The following is a 27621-nucleotide window of genomic DNA, read 5'->3' on the forward strand; positions in this document are numbered from 1 at the left end:
ACTTCTTACTTTTTTTTTATTCCCAGTTAGAAGAGAAAGTTTTTTATTTATTTTTATTATGTGTTAAAATTAAGGCTATAGTGCTGTCAAATAAAAAGCTTGGTTTAGGCAGGATTTGATGCTCTTTCTACAGTCTTAACCAAGAAGAAACCCAAAGCACTTAACTGACTTTCTATAATGAAATTTCTGTTTCTATGGAAAAGCTGTCACCAGAATATGGCAGCAGTCTAACAGTACTGTCACCTTTCCACACCATGGTTTATGTCAGGTTTTTGATGATGGTTTTTCCCTTGGCTTATTTTAAAGTTTGAAGACTCCTAATTCCTAGCAGATGTAGTGCTACACAAAGATGGCCAGGATGGTCAGGCTAATTCATCTCACCTTCTCAAAACTGTATCTTCCCTAGCTACTGGTGCCACGAGGAAATACAGACCTGAAAGGTTCTAGCTGTTGACTTTGTGCTCAGGCAGCATGCAGTCAGATGCTGCAAGGTAGGACTGGGGGTCTGTGCAGCACCTCACAGACATCACCCTTTGAATGACACTCCCGTTGCCTTACATGGCACCAGAGGTTACCTGAGAGGTACAGGTGAAAGAGAAAAGCTATTCTTATTCCAGTAAGGTAAAGGTTGGGGTATTGTTACAGTGAAGGACAACACAGATCACTTCCACCTGGTTAGCCCAGCCGCGTTTTGGGGTTTAGTTGACACTGCAGGATAAGGGAAAGAAAATTCATCTGTACTTTCAGCAGTCTTCCAAGGGCTGCAGAAAAGGTCTACTGACTCAGTTGTGATGGGGCAGCCCTCCTGTTTTCGGTGTTGCTCGGGAAGGAGCAGGAGAGAGCAAGCTATGAAACCTCGGATAGCCCCATAATAGCTATCATAGAGAAAACAACCACAACAACAAAAAAAAACCCCAAACTGAATTCTAAAGCTCTAATGCTTTAAATTCCCGTAGAAATCACTCAGCATTTACAGAAGACAAGTCTCACTGCAAACGGCCCCGCACCTGAGCTATTTTTCCCCTCATCCTCCCTCAGGTGCGTTGCCCGCCCGTTGCCTTGAGGCGGGCCGGGCGTGGTCCGGAGCGCTCCCTTCCCATTCACCGCTCGGCGGGAACACCTGCCCGCCCACCGCCACCTCCGTGCCGGTCGCGGGGCCGCCGGCGGCGCAGGTCACTCCGCCGGGCCGGCTGAGCGGCGGCGGGACGCGTCCTCCCGCGGCTCCTCCGAGTCACGGGTGCACCCGTTCCCCGGCGGCTCCTCCGAGTGCCGAACGCGTCCTTGCCCCTAAAGGTCCCCGCAGCGGCGAGTGTGTCCGATCCCCTGCAAGTCCCCGCAGCGACGAATATTGTCCTTGCTCCAGGAAGTCCTTAGAGCGGCGAAGTGTCCGTCCCCGGAGTGGCGAACGTTACCGTCCCCCCGCAGGGGCGAGTGTGTCTGTACCCCCGCGCCGCTCCTCCAGCGACTTAACCGGCGGCGGCGCCACGCTAGAGCCGGGCCGGGAGGCGCGGGCTGCAGCTGAGGATCAGCTGCTGAGGGAAGCGGGGAGGAGCCAGCGGGATCAGGAAGCGGCGGAGTGTCTAACACCTCTCTGCCATGGCTGGCTAAAGAAAAATCATCATAACCATAACAAGGGGGGAAGCGGGGGAGGGGAGGCGGCGGCGGGGGAAGGGGCGGCGGGGGAAGGAGCGGCGGGGAGCGGCGCAGGCGGCAGCATGAGGAGGAGAGGCAGCCGTGGGGGCAGCATGCGGTCGGTGGTGGGGTTCCTGTCCCAGCGGGGCTTGGAGGGGGACCCCCTGCTCACCCAAGACTTCCAGCGAAGACGCCTGCGGGGCTGCAGGAACCTCTACAAGAAGGACCTCCTGGGCCACTTCGGCTGTGTCAATGCCATTGAATTCTCCAACAATGGAGGCCAGTGGCTGGTCTCAGGTAAAGCGTACGCTCCTGTCCCTCGCCCCCTCCCGCCACCCCTTCCCCAGGAAGCATCTTCCTCCCCGGCCGCCTCCCCTGCGGCCCGGGGGAGGGGAGCCGCGGCAGCGCTGCTCAGAGCCGTTTCCCAAATCCACCAGTGCCCGGGAATGATGTTTTCTCAAGTAGAGATCTAAAATGGTTGACAGGTTTTAAATTCTACTATTATCGGGGGGGGAGCCCTGGACAAAGTTTTTACGAGAGTGTTTCCCGGGCGCTGGGGGTGGGAGCTAGGGGTGCCCTTTTATTTGATGGCTCATGTGTCTTTCCTCTTAAAAGAGGATTTTCTTATTTTGGGGGGACGACGACGGAGAAGAAGCAGCCTCGCGGCTCTCATTGTGGGCACCGGGTGACATTTGTCAGCGCCGTGCCCCCGGCCGGGGGTCAGCAATCGCTGCCGGGGGCGGGCGGCGGCCCCGAGTCTGCCGGGGGGGCTGCAGTACCGCTCGGCATCGGGCGGGAACCGGATCGGTTCAGTCGAGGGACTGGTCACTTTGGGGCCACCCCCACCCCATCTTCTTTTGGGGGAGGGGAGTCGGGTTTTGTTTTGTTCCTCCTCCCTCCCCTTGCAGAGCGCGTTTGTGGAAGAAGGGGGGATATATTTGTGGTGATGGTTTTTGGCTTAAGGTCCCCTCTGTTGCCTGCCCAGGGCTGAGGGATCCGTAGGGGTGGGGGATGCTGTCAGGTAGGAAGGAGGCGAGGGCTTGACATCAGCTGCGACACCGGGGATGGGGAAAAGCTCTGCACCGCCAGCCAGGGAGGGGCTGCGGGGCTCGGCGGCCGACTGGCCGCCTCCCCCCACCCCAGCAGCGTTTGGCACAGGTGCCTGTTCCTGCTTCCCCGCCTCCGGGCTCCGAGGGGCGGCAGGGGAAGGAGGCAACTTGAGGCCGGGGCCTGGCCGGGCGCTGCAGGCCGCGATCTCCTCGGGCGGCTCTTAGCGACAGGCCGGGGAATCGCGGGCCGATCCCGCCCGCGGCGCCCCGGGGGCTCGGGCGCTGAGGGGTCGCGGCGCTCTTCTCCCGCAGAGCCCTGTGACCCCGCGCTCCTCTGTGAGGGGGCAGAGACCTTCGAGCGCCGGGGAGGGGGCTGCCGGCCCCGGAGGGACCGCTCGTATCGCGCCGCCCCGGGCAGGGCCGGGCCGCCGAGCGCGGTGCCCATTGCAGGCCGCGGTCGGGGGGCGTTGTGTCCCGGGCGCCCCTCGCCCCCGGGGAGAGCGGGCCGGAGGGAGCGGCCCCCCTAACGTTGCTCTCCCGCGGCTGGGGCTGCCGACAGGTCCCTCCTCAGGGGCCGGGCAGCAGCGGGAAAGGCCCTCTCCCCGTCGTGTAGGGCAGCTGCCCTCGGGGGGATAGCAGAGGTCCCTGGCAGCTTTGTGGAGAGTAGTTTCCGCTTGCCAGGGGTTGCTGACCTGGTTATTAACCGAGGGCCTCGGTTTTGCATGTCCACCTTGTAAATAGCGACAAGGACTACTTTAGGAATGTGATGGGGGCATGGCTGAGCGAACAGTGTAGTGTCTGGGCAGAGGTGAGCTGTATCGCACGATGGTTTCTCTAATAACTTCAAAGACCATTCAATAAAAAGTTTTTGTGACTGGTTATTCTTAAGCAAGGGCAGAATAGAAACGCTGTATAAACATGGAGTGGAAGCCGATACACTGAAACCTTCCTAAATTTAACATTCTTACCTGAAGAAACTTATATGTCCAGTGATTTCTGAAGTAAGCATCCATGAAGGATCTTAGTGTTACTGTTAGGGATTCTTTTATCCCTGTGCACATGAAATTTCTGAGATATGTATCCATTTAGCTTGTGAATATGTGTGTGTATACATACATTCATATATATGTATATAAACATGAGTGTGTATTGGAAAGGAATGCTGACTCACCCATTCTAAAGTTCCTATTTGTGCCAGTTGTCATACTGGTTTGTACTGGTTCTTCTCCAGTAGAAAGCAGAGCGATGTATTTTTACTTATAAAGTGCTACAGAGAACTCAAGTGTATCTATTTTTTTATTTTTTTTATTTTCCATAATAAGTTATAGATACACCACGAGTATTTTCTGTTCTTGCTCAGGAAGGCTTCAGGATATACTTTAGGTCTTGCCATGTCATCAATGCACTTACCTATGTTGACATCCATTCTTTGGGCCGAAGTATGAACAGTCCAAGGCTGGAATGGACTTTTAAGAATTAATTTTGTCCGAACTCCCTGAATCAAGGTAGGTGCAGAAAAAAAAAGGAAGGCAGAGTTCATATCTAGTGGATATCTAAAAAAGTGTACGCAAAAGGAAGACTTTCAAGCAACATCCATTTTTCAATTTCCTAACTTTTCACAGAGCGTCAGAATGTTCAAAGAGGGTAAGATCTTCTTCCATATGTAGTATTTACATGCTACTAGAGTTCTACCCTCAAAAAAAAAAAAAATGACATGTGCTAGCAATGCACAAATTTGGGATAACCAAGAACAAATTACCTTAAGTTTGACCTTCTACTGATGCCCTGAGAATATGAAAAGTTCTAATTATGGTAACTTTCTTTTAAAAAAGTTTCATGTTAGCCATGACCATAATATCTAGAATGCTTTATGGGCCATAGTAACCACAGGCAGGTATTTTGTGCTTCAGACAGGAACAAGAAATTAAAAGTCCAAATATTAATGGATAGTCTGTTAAATTTCACACCATTATAAGACAGCTTCATTGAAATGATGCTCAAAGCGCTCCTTTTAAAGGTTGTACTTGATCCTGAAGCTCTGAGAAATAGCAACAGCAGGAAGAGCAATGAGGAAAGGTAAAGGAAGGGTGCAAGTTGCCTCTACTCTAAATTTTTGTAGAAGAGTTGCTTCAAAAGACTTCCAAATACAGTTAAAGCCTTAGAATTGGTGGCATGAGGGTCTCTCTTCCTTCAAAATAGCATACAGAAGTAAGGATGAGATGTTGGGTGCTTCCAACTGCACTTACAGTAACTAGGAGAGTTAACAGGTAATAATAACAACTTCATATTGGAGTGCATGAAAAGGGAGGGTGCAAGCAGTCTTTTCAGTTGCTCTGTCTTAAGTAATATGCATATTCTTAACCTAGAGAAGTCTGCTTTGGCTGAAAGACTTGACAACTTAGGCCTTGTTAGAGCTGTTTTAACTACAGCTGATACAGTACATTCATAGTGGCTATGCCAGTGCAGTTGAAATACCAGCCTGCATCCAAGTTAGTGCTGTTCTTATCACTTGGCTGGAATGCTTTCCTTGGGTATGTGTCCCACTTTTTTTTCCTCTTTTTTTTTTTTTTTTCTTCTTTTCCCTTTTTTTTTCCCTGTTTGTTTTTCTTTTTAATGTGTCTTACAGAAGCAAGTCCGTAAGACTAATGATTACTGTTTCAGTAAACAATTCAAACTGCTTAAACAGGGTTTATATTACAGTTACAGATAATTTTCCTCTTAGGATTTTGGGAGAACTTTGGTGTAGACAAGCCTCAGCAGGCCCTCTGAAAGCATGTTTGAAACTTTTTGGGATCTTAGCTTCTTTAGATCTTGTATTAGAAATACAAGAGAAATACATGTTTAATAGTATTTTTTTTTGTTGTTCTCAACAGTGTTTCAAAATAAAAAAGTTGAGGTCCACAGATTGAATTGGTGGCCAGTCTGAAGGTTCTTTCTGTACCTGTGTGAAACTCAACAGTGTCAGTTTATAGAGGGGAAGAAGGGCAGAGATTAATGTTCTGGGACAGGGGTGCTAGAAGAAGGGACTGACATTAAGACAAGAATTTGAAAAAATCAGGAGGAGAAGGTGGACACTCAGGAGAAGATGTAGTGTGACTGTTGCACTGTATTAGGAATGGCAGTAGTGATGACACAGACTCTCTAGCTTAGTTGCAAAAGAGAGAGCTTTTTATTCTTCCAGATCTTCTTTTATAGACAGTTCCGAGAAGGTCCGGAAAGATAAAACTCTCACTGGTCATGAAACCAACACATCACCATCATTGGACAGTTGGGAACAACACCCCTCGACCGTTTCTTGCAAGAAAACAACAAGGCAACAAACAACACCTGCAAAGGTTGTTTTCCTTCTCTAAGGACTGTTTGGATTCCTCCTTATGATTTCCCAGGCCAGAGTGAGGAAGTTTTGTACTCAACTTTCCCACAGGCTCAAGCTAGTGCCTGAAGCCTAAAAATCTCTTGTTCAACCATTGTCAGTTCCCTCAGTGTGACAAGCAGAGAAAAACTACCTGTAGAATGACACAAGGGAAGAGGAAGGCTTAACATATAAAAAATGTCTAAGTGGGTTGAAATAGGTTAAAACATGCTTCTGGAAAGAGTTGAAAGATTTTATTGGGCAAAATGTGTCTTTGCAACACTTTATGTACTAGATAGTGGTTTTTTTCTTGTAACAGTTTGAGGCACACATGACTGTCCATGCATGGAAATTAAAATTGCCATGCAATGGTATGCAACTACCTCTTCCCTCACATTTGCCAAGCATCTCCTGCAATTTGACTTCTTAAAACTCAGCTTTACTTGGTCTGTGTAGTAGTCTTTCTCCCATCCTTAGGTTTGGTGGATATGGTTTCCTCTTTGTTTATCTGTCATTTTTCATGCCTGCTATCTTTTACAAACACGAGTATCTTTATCAGAACCTCCCACTTTTTTTTTGCGTACTTTAAGCTGCATTTTCAAGATAACTTCTGGGAAGTACTGTAATCAGAGACTTACTTAATCCATGCCAGTGTTCCTTTTCTCATGGCTTTTTTTTCCCCTCCTACCAGATAATGCAAAAGTTAATAGCTGCTCTATGATCCTAAATTTGTGAGGGTGCTAGAAAGTATTGGAAATGCATCTGTCATTCAGCTTTTACATAAATCTGAAGAAACATGAACCTAAAACAGGGGAATGAGGTGACTTCAGCAAATGTCTAATCTATTCTGAATAAGGGGATTGTGTATCAAGTATGTTTTAAGGAGGGATGGTCTGATCTTACTCTGTATCAAGCAGAATACTGTGTGAGGAAAGATATTAGGTTCAGTTACTACATCATGTTTTAATTAATGTCTGAGAAAAGATAAAATTTTTCAGGAAAGATAGAATCAGGCAGCAGTAATTTCAGGGGATAGAAGTTGAAGTTCAAGTTAATTAAGATTCATTATTTGGGGAAAAAAAGTCACGTGTTTTGAGAGGTTCAAGTGCAGTGTGCAGCATGTGAATAAAAATGGTCAACTCTACAAATACACCATGGAGAGTCAACCATAGTCATGTAGAAAAGGATCCAAATGTGTAAATATCACAACATAAATATGATCAGAGATGACAAAGCATGTGAAGTAAACATGCTATGATGCTGTTGGGGGCCTCAAATGGAGTGCTGGGCTCGGTTTTGGGCACTGTACTTTGAGCAAGATGTGCCCAAACTGAGAAAATGTAGAAGAGGGCATAAAGAATGATCAGAGGCCTAGAAGAACAAAATAGTGAAAGAAAGGGGTCCATTTAGTCTACAGAAAGAACAGCTGAGTAGAAATGCAAGTCCTGAGTTGCATAAAGGTGTTTTTAATTATTACTATTATGTGAAGTTGTAAACTTTTTTTGTCTGCTGGGAATAGGACAAAGAAATGGTCTCAAATTACAGGACAAAAGATTTTAGGGTGCTGTTTGATCTTGCATTTTCCCTTTATCCTGTAACTCATTCACTTACTCTCCTTTTCAGTGTTTGCACTGTGGTACTTTTGTAATTTCAAGTCTGAAACTGGTATGATGAAAGCATCTGATCGGGGACAGAATACGTAGGAAGAGGTTTTGTCTCTCAGTTGATTTTTTTAGTCAGGTCAACTTCTTTAACTTATCCTGTGCCTGAATGGCCACTGAATCCAATGGAAGGGAAAGTAGCAGGAGCACATGGCAAGGGGGAGTGGGATTATATGTAATGTCAAACTGCACCCTCAGGCTTGATATAATAGGGTAATCTGCCTAACGGCAAGGATAATGAAAAACTGAAATAGACTGCCTAAGGAGTGTATCTACCTCAGCGGTGTTCTTTTAAGAGCAAACTAGAGACTTATCTTCCAGGAATAATTCTGACAGAGCCTGGCCTTTTGCCTTTGTCCAAGGCCGACTAAGTGTTCAACTTCTTGAAATACCATCCAATCCTGCTTCCTTTGATTCATGCAACTTCTGAAGTAGATAGAAGAAAGAGGACTAATCTTTCATGTTATAATTTTGAAGTATTGCCCACTTGCCATGTAGGTTCTTTAGCAAATGGACTTGGTATATGGGAGATAAAGGGGAGTAGTGGTCTTGAGCTTTGTCCACAACCAGCAAAGTTAATGCACTTTGAAACTGCAGTTTTTCAGTACTGACTGGTATGATTTTGAAGTGCTTCTGTTAGTACATAGGAGCTCAAGTGTGTTTCATGAGCTATGCAGGTACTGTTTGGACTAGATTTACTTTTGGCAAGGGTATGTTCTGGCCCCCTTCAAACTATTTGAGGTCTAAAATGAACAGATTTCTCTTCCTGCATCTCTTTAGTTTTGAATGTTCCCACAGGTCTGACCCTGCTCCTGTAACGAGCACTGAAGTACTTGACTAATTAAATATTTTAAAATGTGGTTTCTTTCTGAAAAATAACAGTAGAATGGCATTGTGTAGCTCTTAGCTGGGTCACACAAACTTTTACTTTTCGAATTGTCAGTCACACAGTCCTAAGCAGAATCTGCAAAGTAAGATGAAAATGAAGCTATTTCCTCATTGTACATGTTGCTTACATGTACAATGTAAGCATTGTACAATGCTTACTGTTTCTGATGCCATGGAATGAAAAATTATGAATTCCCTGTGGATCTTCAGTTTCCAGAAAATCCACATGTGGAGCCTTGCTGACTAACATACTTGCCTATGAAGCCATATATCCAGGTTTTCCAGATATGATAAACCTGTTGCTGTTGGTATATGTTCTATATTATTTTAAGAATGTGGCTTCTGTTACGGTTGTAGAATTGATGTACATGCACAGTAAATTCACCATGAATTGAAGCATTTTAATTAATCTGCATTTGCAAATCTACTGCACAGAACAAATGTTACAGACTTGAAGTTTCCTATAGTTTTCAGACTTGTAACTTACATTGCATAATGTGTGTTTGATGGATCATTGTTCCTTTCTACAGAGCATAAAAAACAACATATTCACATTTTCTTTACTTTCTCCCTGTACACCTACCCATACATGTGCACCTCCCTCCTATGGCAAGAGTTAGGTTTGGGTAACAGATTGTATTTGCTGGTTTCAGTCACTTAAGACTTGCCTTTTCTTGGGTATTATTTGCCTGTGACTTAACACTGCTTGTCCTCTTGTGTGAGGATGTAGGGATTGCTGAAGTGTCTTGTTTGCCACAAATCCTCTGTGGTCCAACGCACTGAGTAACTTTTTCTTTCTGGTGGAACTGGCTTTAAGTCAGAAGTGTTTCTAGAATAGTCGAATTGGAATTACAAGGGAATACACTTTCAATGCAGTTAATGTTATTATTTTGTTATTATTTTGTTTTATGTCTCAGTGAGATATGAGAGGTATAAAACTGAACAGGTGTAGAAGTTCTCAATGACAAGGATGTACAAGAGAATACATAGGTGAAGGAGGGACAGCACTGCATGAGTGTGGGGAGTATTTAAAAGCTCCTAAGGTATGGAATGTGCTACCACCAATGTTTTATGGAGAGCTAAGTGTCTGAGAAGAGAGAGATATTTGTATTGAACAGGAAAAGTAGTTTCCAAGGCAAACAGACACTAAGGAATAGGAACTTATAAAAGAGAAGCTGGTGGCTTCTCTTTTCATGCTATTAAACACTTTTCTGCACAGGTTGCAAATTATCCTACTCCTCCCATACTGTATGTGTTCTGGGAACCACAGTAATGCTTGTTTCATATGGATATCTTAATTTTTTTTGTATCTGGACAGTGGTTGGTGGAAATGATTATGAGTTCAGTGTTAAAATGAGACACCTAGATGGCTGTGCTGTTAGGGAGGAGGATGTGTAGACTTTCTGCAGTGGTTTTGCAAATTAGCTTGCTATGGTAACAAAAAACAATATGATACTATGTTTTGCTCTGAAATGTCTTTTACAAAAGGTAATAAATGAATTCTGATAGAAGCACTGTTGGCATTCACCTGTTTTAAATGCTGATTTAATTGTTTTTCAGGTTGTGATAACAATGACATGCTGGTTGGCAGCTTTGGGAAGTAGTCACCTTCAGTGTGATAATTACTTCTTAATCTTAACTTGAATAACATGATCATATATTTCAACATTCATGTATTTCTATGTCTCCTTATTACAAGCTTATCTGCAATCACTAGAGTGCAAATACAACTTTCTCTCCTATTTCTAAACAGAAAGGAGTGTACGTTTCCATCAGATCAGTTGACCATAAATAAGTGTGAGATTTTGGATCCATCAAATTTGACTCGTTCTCATAGCTATCAAATGCATCACAAACCTTTGTACCATGTGCTCTTGTTTGATATGTGAAGTACAAAATCAGGAGGAGGAATACACAATTTCATGGAGCATGGGTAATCATAACATGCTGCTGTACTGTCTATCAAAGTGTCATAAAATCTGTTAGGAGACTCAAAGGCTGAGAGACTTTTTACTTGTAGGATGTTTGACATAACTCAGTTCCATGGGAAAATTTCTTAATAGTAACATATGATGTGAAAAGTTCTAATAAATCTGATTAACAGTAGTAATGAAATCTATTGATGCATTTACCTTTTTTGTAAGTAAACAGCAGGCCAAGTAATTTTGGTCTCTTTTTTTCTCTTTTTGATGCCTTTGTCCTCTGGATAGCAGCTCAAAAGGCTCTGAGTTTAGGCTTTTGACTGTGCAAAGAATCAGTAAAATGTTTTAACTCTAATCAGCATGTTTCAGGTGTCACTTTTCGTTTGTGATGCCATTCTCTTTCATTTGTTATTAAAGACATATACCAAAAATCTTTTGAGTCTGAATTGAGGAAACCTTATTCAGATTTTACAGGCATTCAAAATTGCTGCTGAGAATGCTGACCAATACAAAAGTATCTTGATTTTTTTTCTTTTCCTAATAAATAATAACTTAATGCAGTTGAAGCACAAACAGTCTAATTTTTTTTTTATGTATAACTGTTTGCCAGACAGAGAAGGAGGCACTTAAATATATTTATGTAGAGAGCTCTGAACTGAGAACTGCATGTAGGCAAGCAATTAGGAGTACAGCAAGATGTAAAGCAAGAGAGTTGAACTTCCTTTCTCCAGGTACTCTCTTTGTCAGGACTTCACCCCAGAAATACCTGTCGTAACCTTTACAGGTCTAGAAGCCTGGCATAACTGTGCATGCTGAAGACTTCTGAATGCTTTAGTAAAATTTTTTTATCTTTTATCAGTCTTGAGCCAGCCTATGCCATGAAGGCTCTGCAAAGGCTGCTAGAGGATATATAGCTGTCAGTGAAAGGAGGAAAAAGTTAGTGTTTTATGATTAACATAAGCAATGCTGACAACAAGGAGTTGGTGTAGAAGCATTTTGCCAACATGCGTATGTGAATTGGCATGTAATTCCTCTACAGCTTGCCATGGAATTTTACATAGCAGTAAATTTCTGAGTTTCCAGGTTGCTATAGGTTGTCACTATGTGTTGGCAGAATGGCAGCTGTTTAATTCAAACTTTTCCTGCTGATTGCTCTGTTTTCATTAATTTTAATTGAAAACCTGACTGCATGACATCTTAATGTAAATGTGTGTCTATATATCCAAAAAGGCTTACATTTTTTATGCTAATTAAGGTTTTAGCAACTTTTTATGAATAGCTGCAGAATTAAATAATTTGTCTGTAATCAGTTTACACATGGCTCAGGCAGTAATGTACATTTCCTTTATTTCTTCTAGGAGGGGATGACCGCCGAGTCTTACTTTGGCATATGGAAGAAGCCATCCACTCAAGAGTCAAACCAGTTCAGCTGAAAGGGGAGCATCACTCTAACATCTTCTGCCTAGCTTTCAACAGTGGTAATACAAAAGTGTTTTCTGGAGGTAAGGAAGGAAGAGCATCCTGATTTCATATGAATATGTATTGTGAATGCCTTGGAGTAGAAACCACAAGTGATACCCTGCCCCATATGAGGCCTAGAAGGTGTTCTTAATCAGAAATTTGATTTTTTTTGGGAACAGGTTGTGCTAGACTTTAGCTAGCACAACATTTTCAATTTTGTCATGCCTTTTTCCAAACCCTGGTGTAAACTCATGATGTCTTGAACCATTGTGAGAATCCTGGGTCCAGTTTGCCTCTACTTGTGCAAAAGACTGTGGAAAACACTGTCTTTGTTATTCCTTCTTAGCTGTACTAAGAGCAGTCCCTGCATTCTCTCTGTCACTCATGCCTGATGCTTGAAAATCTTTTATGCTACTGTCTGATTTCAATGCACCCTTAGATGGCTCATGAAGGACTATTGCCATCTATTGGTGGATCATGTTTTCTTAGACCCCATATCCATTCTTGCTAAGTAAGCCTCTGCCTTTGAACTGTTGGCACATTGGGTTCTGATAACCCTTGATGCTCTCATCTCTTTTTAATAGAAATCTACTTTTTATTAGAAAATTTGTCTTAAAACTAAGGTAAGGAAAGTGGACATAGACTTGTTCTGGAGTAATAGTTTCTGTAATTTGGGTCCATTTCACCACTTGATTTTTTAATGTGTTGAGATAGGGAGGAAAATTGAATTGAGAAGAAAAAGGTACATGAGTGTCAATGCAGTCAAGTGCCATTTGCTGCTGTACCTCATTTCTACTATCTGACATGGTCACAGAATGGATGAGAATTTGTATCTTTCATTAGTATGTCCATTAATATACAGCTAGACTTACTTTAGAGTACTATGAGACTATTTGGTCAAAGCCCTCCATTACCTTGTTGACCCAAGATTTGTGAACTGTAAATCAGTGCTAGAGGTGGATTCTGAGTGCATGTGAATGACAGTGGAAGCTCCTCATCCTTCAGTGTTGTGTTAAAATTGTAATATCCCTAAGAAAGAAAGACATGACAGAGCTTAAGCTGGTGTCAGATTTCAAGGATGAAATGATTCCACTTCTCAGGTGGAACTGAGACTGTCAAATAGTGATGCCTATCTTCTTATTCTAGGGAGTGCTGTTTGTTTTATGACAAAAATAGCAATACATGCTCTCTTCAAATTAATATATCTGCACAACTGATTCCAGTGGAATTTTGGGCCAGAGTCTCTTTTACTTTAGTTTGATTTCAGACAAATGGAACCTTACATGAATATTCAAGGAATAAATTGTGCCAAATCTCACTTGGCCAGCTGGAATGGTATTTTCTCATGTCCAACTCAGTCCTCTATCCATTGGTCTTTGCTGTCAGAGGCTGCTGTTTTCACAGTAAAGGCAGAAGAGTGGCTTGATTCTACCTTGTTATTGAAGTTAACACCTGTAGATAAAGATTTATATAATTGATGGTGGATTTTTGCTGTGATGCCAGGTTAGATGAGCTGTGACAGCCAATGCACAGAGAAACTGGCCGTTCTCATATCTTTTTCCTCCTCCAGTTTTCATAAAAACACTGTGCTTCTGCTAGAAATTATTTCCATTGGAGGAGTCAGGAAGACTTTCAGCTGCTCCATCGAGATTCAGTGAGCTCATCTGCAAGGGCTGTGAGTCTGACTCTTGGATCCCTTGTAAAGAGTCATTTTGCTGCATGGCCTAGATGTACCATCTGTTTTATCTCTGTTGGTAAAATGGGGCTAGCTATATTTATCCACTCAATGATGTTCTGGGAGATTCTTAAAAAGTCTGAAAGAATTGTGGGTTCTAAGATCTACTGGTTTTCACACAGACACCCACACCCTCACCTGAGATTGGAGTTGTATTTAAATCATGCAAGTTGGAATACTTAAAAAACGCCCAAAACTAGAAATTAGAATATATAAACTAGCACAAGTCACACAGAACTCAATTTATTCTGTAAATAAATGACTGTCAATGACTAATGACTTAGGATCTGATGACCTTTCTCTAAAGCAACTCTTGATAATAGAGGAGAAGGGATTTTCCACTTCAGTACAAATTGGATTGCATCCAAGGAATTTCAGCGCTCCTTGCTTTGAAGGAGCAAGCACCCCATGTAGCCATTACAAAAATGGAAGGCAGGAACGGAGTGGACAATGTTTTGCATGTCATCTCTGGAGGAGAAACTGTCCCAAAGAAGTTCCTATCTCTGAAGAATAATTTTGCCCTTCTTTGTCCACACACACTGAGAGTAGAGCAGCATTTGAAATGCAAGATCCTTTCCTAGTAAACAGTGTGGATATTTTTTTTACTTGCATTTAATGTTAGGTATATGAAAAGCTGAAATAAACCTACAGGAAATTGAATTTGGTTATTTTAGCACTTATACAACAGATATGAGGTTTAGGCCACCTTAACTGTTCTCCTCTGTATGTGCTCTGCAGTATTTCACCCTTACAAGTATAGCTGAAGGGAATGGCAGATTTTTCCTGTCTTCCTGATTGTTGTAACTGCAGTTATCAAACTGAGAGATTATAAATGACACAGTTGTGTACACAATTATGACTCAGTTTCAATGAAGAATGAACTCTCCAGTGTTAATGTAAAAACACTCTGGGTGGGAACCCCCCTGGGCTGAGCAGCAGTGATGTTTTCTGCAGGGATGAATCCTTACCAGAAACATCTAGTTTGTGGTTAGATTTTTGTCACCACTTTCTCCTCCCACATACAGAACAGAGGAAAACAGTCGTTATTCCACTCTCCTTTCATTCTTACTTTCTCATTTTGGAGCTTGTGATGGAAGAGAATGTGATCCCATGATGACTGGATGCCTGAAACCAGGCAACTGGAATGATTCTTTTGTTCATACTAGATGGAGATTGAAGAGCCAGGAGTGTCTGCTGGAGGAAATTTTGTCATTGGAGAAACTAGGCTGCGTTTTTCACTGGTAAAATACACAGGCACTAGAATAGTTTTACTCAGGATAAACAGTGTGTAATAACATATAATGGGCAGTTCCAAATACAGTTATTGATCAAAGGACAATTACACTTAAATGATTTTTTTATTGTACCATGGAAAAGATGAGCTACTGCAGTAATCTAAGGCTGGCATGATTCTACTAGGAGGAGCCTGGGCAAAGAGCTAATGGTTGTAGAAAATCTCATACCTCACTAGTCAAAGAGAAACTTTCTCATATTTCTCTGTTGAGACAGAATACCAGTGAAATATGTATGAGATAAATGAAAATTGAGTCAACTGAACATTTAAGAATCATAACATGAAATCTTGCTCCTTCTCGACCTCTGTCTTTAGTGTGAATTAGGAAAGCTTCACAACTCTACATCACAAAGACCTGCAAAGTCATATTTTTATGCTTTGTATGTTTTCTGGTTTGGGGTTGTTTGGTTTTTTTCTGAATTAAATATAGAAGTCTGTGCATCCTTAAATATTTCTAGAGAAGAGTCGCCAAATTTAGGTAATAAAATATTCAGCATAGAGACTAAGAAAATAATCTGTTGTTATAGCATGAAGAACTCTGCATGAACTAACTGGAATTACTTGGTGGCTGTGACCCTCTTAGCCTGCACACATGTGGTTAGTTTCCATTGTATTCAATCGGTGGGATCAAAGAAAAGTGACATTATTGGTTACTTGGTTTGGTTTTGCTTAATACAGAAAAAATTACATTGGCTGTCACATTTGTACCTTCTCAATGGTTGCAGAACCCTGAATGCTGACAGTGTTAGCTGGCAGCATTTGATCAGGGAGCCACCTGCTTCTCATTTAAGACATTTCTTTGCACCTTCTGTGATCTTTTTATGGAGCATCCTTCGACCAGAAGAAAGATGTATCTTTCTTTAAAAGTGTTCTGCTGCTTCATGTAATAGTCTTTATTGCAAATCTCCTCAAACTTAAGCTCAAACTAGACAAAGAATGATTAATAGAATATTTAAATACAATTATTTGTTGAGCAGTAGCAGATGAAACAGGTTGGTTCATTTGGTGATATCACATGGAACCTTTCATATAACTGAGCAAAGAGGGTAACCACGTAGCAACTGAGCTGGTCTTCTCTGTTTCAATATTGGTTCTGAAATTGTAAATTTTTTTTTTTAAAAGGTGTTTTTTTTTTCACTATAATGTTTTGTAATTGCTAGAACATGGTGTTAATTGCTTGTATTTCTCTTTTCAGGCAATGATGAGCAAGTTATACTCCATGATGTCGAAAGGTAAATACACAGTTTGTGTTTCCACTGCTTCAAGAACTTCTTTAATGTCAACTTACTGGAAGCATTTTCTGTTTTAAGTCAATAGTTTAGGAGAAGAACAGTGTCTCAATACTGAAATGTGTTTATATTTATCTAAGTTCTTAACTGGAATGAAGTATTCCCTGTCACTCCATTATCTCTTTCTACACTAGGGTTCTCTATTATTTTGACCTCAGGAAAGAGAATAGTAATTAAATATATATGCTGTCCTGCAGACAGTGTAGTAGGTTCTGAGTAGATTATTCTGGCACATAAACAACTGTTGGCACATAGACTTCTTGTTTTTCAACAGGCTCACCTGACTTGTGTTTAAGATGGCTAGGGCTTGGCCTACCAAACTTCCTGTTAAAACTTTGGAAGCAGCTGCCTGATTCTCCACACTAACATGAAGAACTTTGGTTTTGATACTATCAAAACTACAAAACAGTTGGGAATTAGGCTTTGTTGTGCTACGTCAAGATTAGGCAGTTAGTTAAAGTATAATTAGTACTGTAGCGGTAATATATTGGACTTCTCTAGAAATGTCTATTGACCTTACTGCTTTTGAAGTAAAAAAAAAAATTCAAATTTTGGTCTGTACTAATAACTTCCACAAATTGAAGCATTGACCATTCATTTAACATGAACTCAAGAAAAAGCAAGAATAGATGTAAGAACAGAGAAATATAAAACCTTACGTTTGAGTTTCCTGAATAGCATAATATGGACGTATTTCTTGATGTGTTTGTCCAAAGCCTTTTGCATTGAATTGTTCAGTGTATCTCAGCCTTCCATCATACCTTATGTCTGCTTCTTGCATAAAACTTATATGCAGGCTGGGAAAAAGTAACTTTGTCTTCTGTTCTGATGGTTTCTCAGGAGTATCGTGTTGTTTAGTGTTTGTGGGTTTTTGCTTTTTTTAACATTTTAGGCCTTCTGGGAGGGGTGTTTTGTTTGGGGTTTTTTTTTGGGGGGGAGGTGTTCAGTTTTGGAGGACTTTTTTTTGTTTGGTGTTCCGTTTTTCTTGTTTTAATTTAATATGGAAATATCAGTTTTAGATGCTGGTGTTTATTGTGTTGTGACTTTAAGATTCTACAAGATCTTTGTAATTTTAACTTTTCTATATAACACATTTTTTCCTGGCAAGTCTTTTTGATATGTGTATATTTTTAATATGCTTTTGTTATCAGGTTTTTATTTTTTTAGGTATGCTAAGTCCATGTTGTAATCCATACAGATTTCCTTCCTCTAAGGCTATTTTGTATGATCTTCTAAAAGAAACCTTAGTAGACTGAATTCTGATTGATTTCTATGGAAAATTAATCCCTTTTTAATGATAACACTTGGTCTGTCAACTGCTTTTTTGTAACTGTAAATGGCTTTTTCTGTTGCTGCCTTTTTTTCCCCCCTTTTTTATTAATGATTCCTGAGACAGAGTATGTAGGTATGCCACCAAGACATCAATTGCCACGAGAGCAAAATGCTGATTTTATGTGAGATCTCTTTGGTACAGCTTCCATGAGATGAGATATAGGGATCGTATATAAAGTTTATTCCCTAAAGAAATAAAAGGGCTTTTAAATAGAAATTAAGCAGTCCCAGGATCATCTTATTTAGTATTTCAGTTTTTGACCTCTCCATACCACTATTCATACACTAGCTTTTTAGATTGTTTAAAAACATTGGGAAAAAAATAGAGAATGTGCTTTTTTCTTTTTTTATAGCTGTGAAACAGCTGAAATCCAGATATACTTTTGGGGGAATTATTTTTATTTTGTTGTTTTATTACTGCTTTTTTACATGGAAAAATATAGGTCGGGTCTACCCTGAAAAGCCAAGAAAATTTCTTGAAAAAGCCATCTGGAAAGCTCTTATGTGTGCTTCAATTGAACTTTTGGACAAAACAGAGAGCTGTATTGAAGAATGAACTTTTGTCTTGTTTTCCTTTTTGCACTAAGTAGTAAAAATTGACTCCAGAGGTTCCAAGGCTTGTTTCCCTTTCCCATTACATCCTCCCAAACTCAAATCTAATGCATCATGTGTTCCATAGCACCTTGTAGTATCTGAAGTTTTTAATGTTTGGGTTTTAGTTTGAGAGATTTTTTTTTCCTCATAGCATGAAGTCACTGTACTTTGTTTTTTACTTTTTGTAAAAGTTTTTTACTCTAATTAAACACCAGGGTCTTCTTATGAAGAAACAACAAAAACTTTGTCACAAAGTATTACTAAGTATATAAAATGGTAAATACTTTGCTTTATAAAAAAACAGCAAAAGAATGGAGAATGATAATGTTGTGTCTCTTTTCCAGCACTGAGACCTTGGATGTGTTTGCCCATGACGATGCAGTGTACGGCCTTTCCGTGAGCCCAGTAAATGACAACATCTTTGCTAGTTCATCAGATGATGGCCGCGTTCTTATTTGGGACATCCGAGAGTCTTCCCATGGAGGTAAGATCTCTAGAAGGAAAATATAATTGACTTACAAAGAATTCATGCAAGGCAAGGGAGAGGAAAGTTATGCTTATCTAGGGCAGTCGAGACAGTGAGCTTGGAGAAGGGTGAAAGTGAGGCATAATTACTTTGGCCATGATTGGCAAGCCCTGGTCTTTACAGTTCTGTTGCTGTTTTAAATGACAAAATTTTTATTAAAGATGGTGTTGAGCTGCTCCCTTCAGAAACATGTTCATACTCCAGTGTATAAGAGCTACAATTGTGAATGAGCATAAGGAACAATAGAAGAGTAATCCCCCTACTTTTAATTAAAATTACTTTGAGTCTCATTAGTTTAGCTCCTGTAATCTCTCTTCGACTGGCTGAAAGGCAACTTTTGATATCTTACAAGAAAACCATGGTGCCAATCTATTTATAATAAAGATATGAAGGCAAGCACCGGTAATTAGTGACAGTGATTTGACTAAGGAAATATGCACAAATTTAAATTAAACCCCAGCTCCTTTGTTTGGCAATCTGATGTTTGTCTCTCCGCTTAGCTGATGCAGGCCTTTGCTTCTCAGTGGGGACTGCCATTTTAATAACACAGCCTTTTATGACCCAGCAGGATTCTGATTTGATGATGCAAACATAGAAAGTCAGTTTTGGTGTTAAACCTTATTTGGAGCAGCTGGCAAACCAACAGCATTTTCTAAAATCATTGGGCAGACTAGCAGAACAAAAGTTGGCTTCTTTTCTTCTTTTTACTTTTGACTCATGACAATGAATAGCACCATGGAGCTTCGTCTGTGCTCAGAGACTTTTGTTTTCATCACTGCTAAAGAGACACTAAAAAGGAAAATCCCTGATGAAAAACTTGTAATAGAGCATGAGAGGAGGGTACAGACAAGACAAGTAAATATTAATTCTGTCTCATTTGCTTGATAGGCAGTCATTTCATAACGCATTGGGAATTTGAGAAGGTTGCTTAACATGCTTAACCATGTTTCATATGTGGTAATGAGGGAAATGAGGAAAGAAATGGCATAACTCTGGAAGTGCCTGTGGGGCTATGGATGCTGCACTTGGTGGCTCAGATAGGGAGCACATATATATATATATATATATATATATATATATATAAGCACAATAACTGTCTCCCATGTGAGTGACACAGGAGTTGCACCAAAGCAAACAGTGAATGGGAAAGTCTGGCCAAGTCCCTGGCTCAAAATAGGGATTGATTCTGGCTTTTTGATTGAAAGAGTGGCAGCATGCCACAAAAGATACAAACAAGGAAGAAAATTAGACTGTGCCTAAAGCTTTAAAGCTCACAGGAGCAGAAAGAAGGTAACAGAGTCAAGGCTTTTCCCCACTCTTCATAGAGACAGTATTTTGATGGAATAAATAAGGCAGAGTAGCAGTCCAAGCACAATTTTATGAGAGGGAGAGTCTGAATGAGCATGTTTTCTACTCTGTGTGTGAACAGAAGGAGCTAACTGTTAACATTGTTTTTTTATGCAAGAGGAACACCCTCCTTGTCTACTTGTACAACACTTAAGAGGTAGTAGGCTTCTTTTCCCCAGGATCAGCAGCTTGCTTTGAGCTGAGTTTCATACAAACTTATTTCACTTCTTATAATATTATTCTTTCCTGGAAGCAACTGCTGCTACATTTATGGTTTGGGTAATCAACAATAGCTGTGGAAGCTCTCAGGCATATCTTACTAGGAAGCTTTCAGAAGCCCCTCTATGTACAATCCTTATCAGATGAGCATTTGGTCATGAACCTTAAGAAGATTCAAGTATTTGATCTTTCAATAGCTAGTTCTAAACTCTGATAACCTTCCATAAAGAAAATGGTGTCTTGAAATTCAGTATGTGTCCTTTTCCATATTTAGACAGAATTAATGTACACGTGGGTGGATTTTAGAACTCCGGGTTTTATATTACTTAGAATGTGTCAGCTTGAGAAGTGGTTTGAACATGTCTCCATATCTTCAGATCTTGTTGGGCTGTTTCCATATTCAGCTGCCAAACTCCTTGCATCAAACAGTTGAATGCATTGTTTGTTCTTATGTCTGAAATTTCAACTTTTTCAACAGAGCCCTTCTGCTTGGCACATTACCCATCAGCCTTTCACAGTGTGATGTTTAATCCAGTAGAACCCAGATTACTGGCTACCGCCAACTCTAAGGAAGGTGTGGGACTCTGGGATATTCGTAAACCTCAGAGGTATGATCTGGCTCTCCTGGTTTTATGCTGTGTTATTTCTTTCCCTTGGGAGGTGATGGCATGCTGGTTAGTTTTTTTTTTCTTATTTTTTTTAATTTAAGTTTTTTAATTTAAGTCAGTGTATATGGTAGTAAGAAAAGATGCAGAACAAAGTTAGCAGCAATGTTGGTAGTCGATTATTTTGCATAATTAATATTCTTATTCATACTTATGATCTAAAATAGGGCTAGATCTTCAGTGTTAAGGCAAGTGACTTTTTTCCAAGCCTGCCTGGCCTCACCACTGCAGATTAGCTTGGATTTCTGTGTCAAGTTCTCATCGTTATATTTACCACTGTCTTGGTACTACTGGAAGAAGCTGTGGTGGGCACTGCCTGATTTACAGTTTGTTTTTCCTGCCCAGCTCAGTTTTTAGTCGCTGACTAGAGAGTGTGGTCAAGGCAGCTTTTTACTCAGTGTTTATGAGTTTAACATGACTTCCTGAGTGATACAGACATCTGTATAATCATTTGGCTGTATAATGTGCTTCCAGATTTGCACAGAGTTAAAAACAAGAGAATTAGGTTGCAGCTTGAAATATGGTTAGACTGGGTTCTAAAGTGTCTAATGTGTCTAAAGTGTATACAGTGTCTAATACCAGACTTTGGCACGCATGAGTGATTAGGCTTTTTCAGTCTTTCAGATTCTGAATGTTCATTTTTCCATCATAAAATTCTGTGGTGGGTTAAGTGTGGTTGGATGCCAGCTGTAACATAAATGAATGCAGGTGTCAAGTCTGCTTTCAGCTACCATTTTTTTGGGACAGCCATTAGCTCTCCTCCTTTGCTTGATCAGAGATGTGTCCAAAACACGGTGAGAAGGGTATGCTTGGCTTAGGAAAAGAAAATGGCCCTAAAGCACTCTGCTTCCACTGCAGATTTTTTTCCCCATGAAACTCTCAGGAAAGAGGTCTCTCCAGAATGATCTGTGTCCTGCTAGCAGGCTGCCAAAGTCAGTGTCTCTCGTATTTAAATAAATTAGGCTGGGTTTTAGTCTTTTTAAAGTAACAGTGCACTTGACAAAACTTCTACTTGTCTCTGTAGATCTAATTTGCTAATCTAGAAAGCTGGACCTTTTTTTTAATGTAATTGTGTCATTTTATCATACAAGGAAAAGAATGTATTAATTTTAGATCATTAAAGATACAATCCTCACATTGGTGAGGAAGTGGAAGCCAGAATTTACACATTTATCTATGTTTTTATTTGTTACAGTCTCTTCTGTGGAAAATATACTTAATTATCAGGGGAAAAAGTAGTTCTTGTTAAAGATAAAGTAATCCACATGATGCTGTAAGTACTTGTGGTAGACTGCATAAAACTGAAGTTGGTATGTGTGGGAGTTTTTGAATATTTTCCTTGTTCTTATTAATAATAAAGGATGCTGTAGTTGCAGGTAAGATGTGCCAAAAGTACTTTGGTTGGTGAGTTTTATAGGCAGAATGGGTTAAAGAGCCCTGAAATCCTCCATTTCAGTCTCCATTTTCCTCCAATTATCTAGGGATAAACAGGAAGCTTCCTCTGTAAGCATGCCACTAGCACAGCAAAGGAGGGCTACTGCATCAGATGCTTTCCTCATTGTCAAAAAGTCTGCTAATGGTGAAAATCCTTGCTTCTCTACATGTTTGTAGCTCTCTTTTATACTGTCTTTGGTTTCCATGAAAATGTGTTACTTCCTGAAGTGTAGGAAGGATGAAGGAATAGAGGTTTTTGAGGGACATGATTTAGAAGTATTTGTTTGATTGCTGAATCTTTGCTGGGATTGTTGAATAGCACAATACATAAGTAACTGTAGTAAAAAATTGCTAGATGTATTTCTTCCCTAGTCTACATTTTTATTTGCATTGCTGTACATGACATGCACCTGTGAGGGATTTTTATGTCTTAAGCCATCAAAGGAAATGTCTCTTTTCCTTCAGTATTGATGTAGTCCATAGTAACACTGAGGCCATTGTGGAAGTTTTTCAGTCCTGTCATTTCGCCTGAGGTGCTAATAGAAAGTACTAGATCAGTTAAACTTTGGCTGTTTTATCACATGGTGTGGTAGTGGGGTTTTGATTAGAGGTTGAATGGGTAGAAGGAAGGGGGAAGTGTAGTTCCATTTAAATGTTTACTGTGGGTTACCAAAATTTTAACTTCCAGTGGGTTAAGCTGGACCACAGCACTCCTCCAGTATGGGACGTGGGAAATGGTTAATTAGTTAATGTAGTTAATAATTCGCTGCTGATATAACGCTTCCTGTAAAACTCATATCCCCAACTACTGTCAGTTCTCAGATGGAGGCAGAGTTGGATGATGCAGGCACTACTTTTTGGTTCATAACTGGATGCTGCTCCGGGGAGTCCTGCTGCTGCTTGTCTGCAAAATCCAGCAAGTGATAAGCTTGGAATTCTGAAGACCAGCTGTTTGTGGCCAGTTGCAGTACTGTAGTTAGCAATAATTTCACATAACATGTACTGCAGCCAGCAGCACTATGTGTGCTGAGACTTTTTACAGATATAGGTGAGGTTTGATAAAACTTTGGCTAGCCTTTACTCATTTGAAAGGGATCAGGCTTGATGCTGAATTTCTGGTTTTAATCAGCACAGGCTCCTCAGGGGAAGTACAGTTTTTCTTTGATGCTGTTCAGCTTGATAATGGACTATCAGAAAAGGGGAGATTTGTTGTTAACTTCTCAACTTGTATGCCAGTCAGTGGAATATGGCTAACTGTGTAGTTTTAAACTGATAGCTCTACATTTTCAAAACATTGAATAGAGCAGTGATGTCCTTGTAGGTTAGAGAATTCAGATATAGATTCCATTGCTTGACAGGAGCAAATGAGCTGGATCTACTTATTTATCCAGAAAATCTGAGGATTTTTACAGCAGTGTATTTTTCTCCAAAATACATGGCTTCTCTCCAATTGGGTTATGGGAGAATTTGTCTCCGCTTGCTGTTGTATGCCTTCCGCCAGGAAAGTCGGTTTTGTCCACTTCTTTAGTCAAGCAACATTAAACACCCCTAAAAATTTTAAATTTAATACTTTTAGGTCTAGGAAAGAAGTCTTGATTATGATTAGATTTTATCTGTATGCCATGGAATTGGTTAACTTTCTAATGGGAAGCTGGGAGTGCTTTATGCTTGGCTACTACAGTGAAGGAAGTGATTAAGAAGCCAGCATTTCTTGGCATGCAGGAAGAGATTTAGAGACAGTTGCACAGCTCTGAATTGTGGAAAGTTTAGCTCACTTCAAATAATCATAATTTGATTAGTCTTGCTGACTGAGTCAGGATACAGAGGCGGATTCATTTTGCTTTTTTCCAAAGTTCATTCACAGCTTGATATCTCTTCTGTCTCAGATTTAGTGCAGCAATTGAGATTCTCTCCTTCTACCCCAGTATACTAATAAGATCTGGATGTGGTGGGTTGGCTCCTCAAAAATAGCATATGAAGCGCTATAAATATAAAACTAATATAATTCTATGGTTATAAGCTGACTAGTGATTCTGGAAATCTTTTTTCTATTTTTAGAATGTGTAAGTATTTATATTCCTTCAGGTGGACATTAAACTGAAACCATCTGTATTGTTTCTTTTTTAAAAACAGTGAATTGAAAAGCTTTAAATGTGGTTTTGGTTCAGGAGGCTGCTGTAAGGCATTCACACCGCTAGATGGGGTCTGGAAGCTGTGCCTTTTAAAAAGAAAATTTTAAAAGTGATGTCTGTGCTTATTAAACTATTTACAATAAAATATGTATTACAGATATTGTTCCAGAATTGTTTGGGGCAACTCAGCAAGTTAGACTACATATACATTTCAAGCAAAGACTGTGTAACTTAAGCTGTTGTTAGGTACTCATGTTCTCCCTTACATTTTTCCATGCTGGTTCATGACCATCTCCTTCTTTTTACTGAAATAAAAAAACTGCTTTTTCACTTAAGAAAATATTATCATTGTCCCATTAATGTTTTATTTTCCTGTGTTCCCCCTGACCCCCCACTTACATCAACTTAAGTGAAAGTTTTTGAGATCAAAATTATTTTGGTATTTTGTCCTATTAATGACCATCACATTTTTTAAATTGATCTTGATGCTGCAAAAAGGCTGTTCACAGAAGTGTGTTCTGCTTGTGATGGGAGCATTAAACCAGTACTTTATGCACACTGGGATCCATTGGTGTGTCCAGTTCAAGGGTTAAAATGCTAAGTCTTGTGTCATAAATACAAATCTTTGGGTGTTTTAGGTGAGTCTGGGAGGGGTTATCTAAAAACTGCCAGGACCTCATTCCTCATTCAACACTGTCTATTGCATAGCTGTGTGTTTGACCAGGTTTTTGAGCCAACTCATCATGTTTAGAAGTTAGAAAACTAAGCTGGAAAGGCACTGTAATTTTCTTATGCCCTAGCAAGTTGAACTTTGTTCAGGGAGGGTCCAGTGGCAACTGTAAACCATTGAGAAGAGAAAGTAAGGCCTGTAAGGCTGAGAAAGGCACATAAGAAGAAAACATATCCTCATTTGAGGAGCAGTGAACTATTAGATGTGTTCAGCTGTTTGTGGTATTCTGCTCATTCTGTTTTACTGGCCTAGGTTTCTTTTGATGCACTAACCTTCCCCTTTTTTTGCCTCCTCAGCATGTTCTTTACAAGCTTTTTACAAAGTAGAAGTGGAACCTGACCAAAGCTGGGGATTGGTGGTGATTTACCCTCCAAGGCTGCATGTTTCATAAGAATAAACTATAAGCAGAGAATTTTTGTCATTTGACTTTCTGTGTTCCTGGAGTTAAGCACTATTCTAGAACCCCAGACTTTAGTTTTGGGATCTGGAAATGCATTTGTCCCCTAATTCAAGTACTGGATTTAACTCTGAGCAAGGTAGAAATATAAAGAATAGGTAGAATTATACACAATAGGTCTTTTTAAGATTCATCTGAAAGTTCAGGACTTTTGTGATGTCTGCATAGTCACAAGTCCGTGTACTCAAAGAGCCCAATGATGAGTTAAAAAAAAATCTTTGAGCAATAGGGTAAGCCTAGTATTCCTTGGTGATTGCAATCCTTAAGGCATATTTTAAAAGCTAATTTTTCTTTGACCATACAAATCATAATAAACCCAAGTTAAAGGAATGTCAGTTTTGGTGTTTTCCATCAAGTCTTTAAAGATAAATCCAAAAGGAACATTATTCAGCTTTGATTTCTTTCTTTGTCTTGGCTGATAAGAAACTGCAGTTCAGAGCCCACTTCAACAAACTTTTTTAGCTCACATTAAATGAATATTTGTGTCTCAAAAAACACCAATCAAGAAGGCTTTCTTAATGTACTCTAAACTAATGTTAAATTTGCCTTCTGCTGTGAGAACTTAGAGACGCAAGCTCCCAAGTTGTGGACAAGGGATACATGTTGTTAGGTATTAGTGAATTATCTAGTGATTAACTCATTCAATAGTAAGCAAAATATAGATACATAAATATTTCTTCCCTGTAGTAAATTAATTAGATTCAGGAGGATCTTGAGAAAGGACCCTTCTTAGCAGGTTTATCCATGTTCAGGTTTGTCAATCTTGCCAATGTGTGGAGAACTTTGAAGGTGTGGCTGCACTGTGCTGTTGGTCTTGAACTGACTGTATTTCCTAAAGTCTTTGTCTTGAGCAGAGCTTTTCTGTCATGTGCTAATTACTAGGTGTTCAGCTGAGTCACTGTGCTGCAAGTAAGCACAATCCAACTCTTAAAACAATCTATTAAATCCATGATGTCTGGTCCACATGTATTGGAAATCACTGCTACTTTTAAAAATCGTGTCCTTGGCTCCGGATTGCTCTGACTGGTAGTTTCTCTTACTTCATTTAGTTCCCAGCCTTTGAAAGACCTGGTGACTATTACTTTCTTTGGTTTTATATCAGTGGTTTGGTAGCAAGAGGAAAACACTATTGGACATAGAAATCTTGCAGGTGGTATTGGATTGACATGTAGTTGGAAAAGCTAGGTTTCAGGTTTATGAGGCCTCTCTCAATATCAAAATAGGAGTAGCAGCTGCCAGAACTGCAGGAACTTTGAGAACAGTTCTTCACAGTTTAGTTAAATGCATGTCAGATAGACCAGCATTGCAAGAGAGGACTGAATATTACCTCTGAGTAAAGGCATGGTTAATTCTGTTAGGGTTTATTTTTGATGAGTCACTGTGCAAGGGGAAGGGAGATGATAAGTATTTGCAACTCTGTCTGTACAGAGGTGTAACCTGTTGCATAGAGAGGACTTAAGGAAATCTGTGTGGTGATGTTGAAGGTATTCTAAGGTCATAAACACAGCATCATAACTGAGTACAAGTCCGTAGATTGAAGTCTCCAATGGCTGCCAGTTTTAGTTTCCAGGGTCATACCTTCAAGGCATTTGTTCCTTAAAGATCACACCAAAAGAACAGAGATTGCCATTATTTTCTGAGAAATGCTCACACATGTGTTGAGTTTTTATCCTTTCTAGCTTTCCTTCCTGAGCTCACTCTACAAAGTAACTGTTGCATTCTTTTATCTGTGTGTTACCAAGATGTCTGGTATGTCAGATGAAATACTGAACTTCTGCAAGTGTAAGTGAGGGATCCAGTATTGTTGGTGATTGTGTTGGGGATATTAATTCAGGGGCCAGCCACAGGCTTTGCTTCTGACATTGAGTTTACCAAGGTTCAGGGCTCTTTCCTTAAAAGCTA

General features: G+C 40.3%; 1 protein-coding gene across 12 annotated transcripts in view; it reads left to right on the forward strand.

Moving 5' to 3' along the window:
- Positions 1 to 1232: 1232 nt before the first annotated feature.
- DCAF5 (DDB1 and CUL4 associated factor 5) overlaps positions 1233 to 27621 on the forward strand; it is a 69257-nt gene continuing 42868 nt past the window's right edge. Inside the window, exons 1-7 of one of the 12 annotated variants that reach the window (XM_086895847.1) lie at positions 2410 to 2541; positions 3571 to 3682; positions 4042 to 4186; positions 11863 to 12006; positions 16190 to 16226; positions 18554 to 18693; positions 20780 to 20909. In XM_086895847.1, coding sequence (XP_086751973.1) covers positions 11895 to 12006; positions 16190 to 16226; positions 18554 to 18693; positions 20780 to 20909 — 419 coding nt within the window. In that variant the 5' untranslated portion in view covers positions 2410 to 2541; positions 3571 to 3682; positions 4042 to 4186; positions 11863 to 11894. Of the gene's footprint in view, positions 1930 to 1977; positions 2110 to 2406; positions 2654 to 3088; positions 3683 to 4041; positions 4187 to 11114; positions 11236 to 11862; positions 12007 to 16189; positions 16227 to 18553; positions 18694 to 20779; positions 20910 to 27621 lie in introns of those variants that run through there. The other 11 variants (XM_086895851.1, XM_086895852.1, XM_086895843.1 and 8 more) reach the window with 11 other exon arrangements.

Source organism: Cyanistes caeruleus, chromosome 6 (assembly GCF_971803275.1).
Source record: "Cyanistes caeruleus chromosome 6, bCyaCae1.hap1.1, whole genome shotgun sequence".
In the NCBI taxonomy this organism is placed as follows: Eukaryota; Metazoa; Chordata; class Aves; order Passeriformes; family Paridae; genus Cyanistes; species Cyanistes caeruleus.